The 6,000-nt window shown below is 45.9% G+C and overlaps 1 protein-coding gene across 1 annotated transcript in view; it reads right to left on the bottom strand.

Annotated features, from left to right (window-relative positions):
* FAM120B (family with sequence similarity 120 member B) overlaps positions 1–1,161 on the bottom strand; it is a 50,732-nt gene extending 49,571 nt beyond the window's left edge. The window contains exon 1 of the mRNA XM_009821442.2: positions 142–1,161. Within this exon, the coding sequence (XP_009819744.2) occupies positions 142–1,161 (1,020 nt within the window). The remainder of the gene's footprint in view (positions 1–141) is intronic.
* Between the last annotated feature and the right edge of the window lie 4,839 nt (positions 1,162–6,000).

The raw sequence follows: 6,000 nt of genomic DNA on the forward strand, positions 1-6,000 counted from the left end.
AGTCCTAACCATGGCTGTACTTAACAGACAAAAGATTTTGCTCAAGCAAACTTAAATCAGTAGGTTTGGCGTACTCATTAACAACTTCCACTAAGTAGTCATAGCAATAAAGTGACCATTAAGCTTTAAAAAACAAGGTACCTGAAAGATTTCCTTATCTTGGCACAGGGCTGATTGTTGTTGAAGGGAGAACATTTGGCAATTTGTAACATTGGGAGGAATCCATGGAGACTGCTGCCCGGGCAAAAGATAGGACTCCACTCCTCTGTAAAGTAATGTCTTGTCTGATCCCAAAGGTAGCATCTCTTCCAAGTGTTTCAGGCTGCTATACGAGCATGGAACTTTTGAGATGTAATTTGCTACAGCTAGAAGTATGTTTGTCCTTCTGTTGTAGCTGTTATTCTTGTGGGGACTGGTGACTAAACATTTATGCCAAAAGCCTTCCAACAAGCTTTCTGGAACAACATCATTGCCAAGCAAGCAAGCAAAGAGAGGGAGGTGTGTCAAACTAAGACCCAATGCACGGCAAAGATCTTCTCGAGAGTACATGACAGTGACCAGTCTGTCCAGACGGAGCTTCTCAATGGAAAAGTAGGGGCATGTATTATAGATGAGGTAGTCACTATCTTGCCCGAGAATGCCTACGCAGTTATGTTGCAAACCATATGCAGCCACCTCAAAGTCTGCCTCTTGCAATGTGCATACTGTTTTTTGACCAAGTGACTTCAGGGCAAAACGTGTAAAAGTAGGCAAAGCTGAAGGAACAGTGAACATTCCTCTCCCTGGTTGTTTCCTGTGAGTCTTGATAAACTGAAATATTCTGGCTATTTCCTGGTTATTCTGCAACCTCCGTTTGATCCACTCATCTCTCTTTTTCTCTTCTACCACTCCGTCAAAGTAAAACACCAACTTGATACCAGCTGCCATAAAAGCTTTAATAAAATCCTCTAAAATGGCAAGGTACTCCCGCCACTGGCCACCACACACCCAGGATTCCGGTGTGTACCAGTATCTAACACAACTCATGGCATCTACTACGATAACAGGTGGGAAACCAGGATGATCGATGCGATGTTTTTCTGCCATTTCTCTCAGATCTACCGTTCTGCATGCATCAGGACAAACTCTTGCCACAAATCCCTGCAAACCTTTAATGCCCATGGCCGATGTCTGAAACTCACAGCAGTCTGAAAGAAGAAAAATAAAAACAACATTCTAAAATGCCATACTGAGAAATGTAATGAAATTCTACCATCAAAAAAGAAGCAGCTTGGAAACTGAACTGTTGTTTTTCTGCTTTTGCTGATAGATCGTGGTGTTGTCCTGGCCTTTAAACAATTTGAACCAGTTTTCTTCCCATCAATAAACTGGACATAAGTGCCCATTCACTTTGCCTTCCACTTCTGCTTTTTGTATCAGTGAAAACTGTAAATATCAAAAGGTATTCATAAATATGACTTAAACAAATTCAGATTAACAGCGTAAAATATAGAAAAGCATGCATTGCTTGAAAAACAAGTACAAATGTAATCAAAACCTTTATAACATCTTAGCTGACAGTGTACAACACAAGAATTAATGGCTTGATTTTCACACCAGACATATAGGAACATCTTTAATCGAAGTCAGCAGAAAAAAATACTGAATAACTTCAGAAATCAGTCTTGTACCTTAATTGTGCAAATGGCTCAGCTACCATCTGAGTTTATAGACAGTAGTGCATTGATAGGGCACCAGTTGCAATACCTCTACTTCTGCAATGGTTTTGGTAGTATCAGTTCTGCTTTGAATCAGAAATTCAATCCATTTTGCCATCCTGTCATTTGAAGACATAATTTTCAAGACCGGTTTAAAGAATTAGAGGTTTACCTACATTTTGTGAATCTACAAATCTGACTATCATTAATAGTGAAGTTAATATATTAAATGGGATTTCTAACATGCACAGCAATTTTGAACCAATCTATTTTAAAAGACACACATGCACACATTAGCTAGACATTAAATAATTAAAAATGGAATAAGCCCATCTTCAGTTTAGGAAATACCAAAAGATTGAAGAAAAGAGTCTCTGAATTCTGTGGCAGAACTTAAGAGCATGCCAAATGAACCAATTTACACGTTCCATAGAGAAAGTATTGTGGGATAAAACTAAAACCATTGATGACCTCCATTTTTATTTCTAGAAATCTCATTGCAAAGAAGTTTGGCACAGCCTCTACAACAGATGTGCTCTTTCTTCTACTACAGCATCCATTTCCTCTATCACAGCACCATTTTATTTTAAAGGACCTTCCAATGAAAAATAGAGGTAACAAGCTCCATCAAGCTTTGTTTGCTCTTTTATTCTCAGAAAATGTTTTGGTTTTTGTTGAAAGTCAAATCCCTTCTCAGTTAAACAGTGAAGAAATTCACTATGTTTTAATTTAACAGGTACAATTTTTCCTGGTTTTCACACTGCTGATTTCTGACATTTCAATTACAGACTGTCTCAGGAGTGTTACATTAAAATATACAGGCTTATGGTACACAAAAGAAAAAAAGGAAGTTGAATTCACAAAAGTATTGTGAACTGACAGCTTTTAAAGGTATTCCTGAGTCCTTGGACTTTAAATATCTGATACCCTCCAGATACAGTTTTTTAATACCATCCTTTTTAATCATAGAATGGTTTGGGTTGGAAGGGGCCTTTAAAGGTCATCTAGTCCAACCCCCCTGCAATAAGCACGGACATCTTCAACTTGATCAGGCTGGTCAGAGCCCCGTCCAACCTGACCTTGAATGTTTCCAGGGATGGGGCATCTACCACCCCTCTGGGCAACCTGTTCCAGTGTTTCACCATTCTCATCGTAAAAAAATTCTTACTTATATAATGCAATATGAAATACATACGAAATAAAGCTGAGAGCATACAGTAGAACTCACTGTTATAAAATCAGAAATAAATTAGTATGAATCTGCTTGATTGCTGCACATGGATACAAGGTAGGGCACTGCTCTCTCTACGATGCTACTTCCAGGGTTACCTGGGTGCCCTTACAACTCCAGCCGTTTGCTTTTCCAGGGAAGTTGCACCTCTGATTCCAAACGGTTTGAGCACTAGGAGGTTATCTTTTTTTAGTACTTTCCATGAAGACCTAGCAATGGGTGTGAAGGACTTCATCTTTCAATCACTACCACATGCAGTCAGACTAAATGATCTGAGGTCACTACACAGATGCTGTATGCCACGGCAGGTCTTACTTCTGCAAAAATGTATTGCGTCCAAGCAAGTTTTAGTTATGATTCAGTACAGATTCTGTCCATAGTGGCTATACACCTAGAGCAAGAAGTGTGTAAAAACTTACTAGCTATATTGCACTGTAGTAAATTGAAATAAACATTTTCCCACCTCCCACACCTGTATTTGAAGTACTCCTCTTGCCTAAAAATTTAAGCAAGTCTATGATACAGAGATTATCAGAAAAATTTCCATTACCAGTACTAGTTTAGCTTAATCAATAGCAAGTTCACACCCAAACACATAAGCAAGCACCTTGGCCACTACTAGTATGTTAATATTACTATCAAACACATTCACTGAAAGCGCAATAAAAAAGTTTATATTGTGTCAACCGTCCTGTTTCACTACTAAACAGTAACAGTCACATTAAGGAAATCACTCTTTAATCCATCACAGTAGCAGAAAAGACAACAAGTAAAACCTACAGACTCGAGAAGTACTTTCATCAGAGGCACCTCAAAAGTTGGCAGAATCAGGACTAAAATGTTTTATGTTGTAATGTTAAGTTTCCCAAGAGTGGAAAATATGTACATTCTGTGCAACAGATGAACAGTTTAAGGCTGGACGCTTATTTCTAATGTTACTTGTGTGAAATGGAGAACTCAGGTCACCACAGGATCTCAACTGCACTACTGTCAAGTGCATGAAATCTGCAGGGCAAAAAAAGTTTACTCCACAAACTGAAATAACTGAAATAACGTTTCCCCCACCAGTTTTATACAGACACAACATTCAGAGAGGTAACCCCTACAACAGCTGATGATGCCACTAAACTTCATCTTGTCAGCAACTACCACGATACAAATTTTATTATACCCATAGCGACACAGAGCATTGCAAAGGGTTGTTAGCAGGAACGTTCACAATAACCGCTCCAGCCCTCACAAGAGCCCTCTAGCCGAGGCCCACGGCACAAGGGACGAGGAGCAAAGTCGTCCACTTCTGACGTGCAGCAGCGCACAGACAGGCCCGCAGCTCCTTACTGCCTTGAAGGGCAGGAGCCTGTCCCAGAAGCATGAGAGCGAGAGGCCGCAAGCCGGCAGGTGAAGGGCCAGCGGTACCTGCCCGCCACTGAGCGGAGGGCCGAGGCCTGCGCCGGGCCGAGGTGTGAGGGCCCCGAAGGGCCGAGCCCCTCCCTCGGAAGGCCGTGCAGCACCCGAGCCAGGCTGAGAGCGAGAACCGGGGCTCCAGTCGCTCTCATGCCCGACAAGCCCCCCGCCCCCGCGCACTGCTGCAGTTAAACGGCCGCCCGCCCCCTCGCAACGGCACCCCGGCACTGACCCGAGCCTACGCTTCCGCTTCCCGCAGGGGCGGGGCTGCGCATGCGCTCGGTGGCGGGCCGGGCCGGGCCGGGCCGGGCTCTGCCTGAGGGCAGGGGGCTGTCGCCGTCGCCGTCGCCGTCCCTGTCCCTGCCCGCCCCGCCCTGCCCGCTGGTAGCGCCCGCCCTGCTGGGGACAGCCGGCTGCAGCGGGCCCCTTCGCATGACAGCGGCGGGGGGTGAGGGGGGCGCCGGGCTGGTTTGAACCGCGGCTGTCCTCGCCCGCGGCCTGGTGTCCTTCGGCTTTGTACGGCCACAATGGGGCCGGAGGGGCCATTGTGCCCCCGAACAAACCCAGCCGGGACGTGGGGAGGTGAAAGCCTCACGCACCGAAATTGCTTGAAAGCCCCCGAGTCGTACATGGGAGATTTATGTCGCCCCTGGGCTGCCTGGCATGCTGAGCAGCACTGGCCTTGGGTAATCAAAGCGGCCCACGGCTGCCTCAGAGGCGGCTCCAGCAGGACCCGGCCGGGAGTGAGGAGGGGGCCGAGTGTCCTTCGCTTTGCTCGGCACTTGCCAGTGGAGGGGAGCCCCCGTTTCGCCGGGGCGCAGCCCGGGATAATGACCTGACTGCAGGCGTGTTGGGAGCGTGACCCGCTTCCACCCTGCTGGCAACAGGTGGGGACCTGAATAACTTCACATCTTTATAGGGGGGGAAGAGGGACGTGGGGAGCCGATGGGAGGATTAGATCAGATGTTATTGCCGGTGGAAAAATTAAAAAGAGCGGTGCTCTGGGGAGCACAGATTAATATATTTGGTGACTCCGCGTGCACAAAGCCTCACTATTGTAGCCGTGTCTGAATGCCTGTGAATAGGATGGAGCATATGTGGCCTGTCACTGCAGGTGCCCACATCTGTTCGTCTCCGGGCAGATGCTCTCAGAAAAGGGGAGAGCATTTCCAAAAGCTCGGGCCCGCCCCATCCATACCCATCCTCTTTCTCATAATCACCTTCTGCAGAGAAGTTTCTGCCCCCTTCTTCTCCCTCCTCCCCCCTGCCTTCCCTGCACATAAAGAGATGTGGAAAGAAATAAAAACGACGCAAATTGGAAGTGGCTTGGAAGGCCTTGGATGCATATGATCGAACTGCTCCCCCCCCCATGTTTATTAGCAGCGGGTTTTGTGCTGCAGCCAGCACACAATGCACAAGATGTGCACACCATGCAAAGGGGGCTGCAGGCCACAGGGGAACAGAAAAACCTTTCACGCATGAAATGCAGTATGGTACAGCAGCATGCCGTGCTGGCTCTTACAGGGGAAGAGTGTTCTGTGCAGCTACTCTCCGGAGTGGTAGTTTGCAGCTACTGTTTAGACTTCGGGATTGAGATGATGATTAATAAACCCGGGAAAAAGAGAAGAGAAGGTTTCCCTATGAGAACTGGTGAACACAGCGAATATT

Source organism: Gavia stellata, chromosome 2 (genome assembly GCF_030936135.1).
Source record: "Gavia stellata isolate bGavSte3 chromosome 2, bGavSte3.hap2, whole genome shotgun sequence".
Lineage (NCBI taxonomy): Eukaryota > Metazoa > Chordata > Aves > Gaviiformes > Gaviidae > Gavia > Gavia stellata.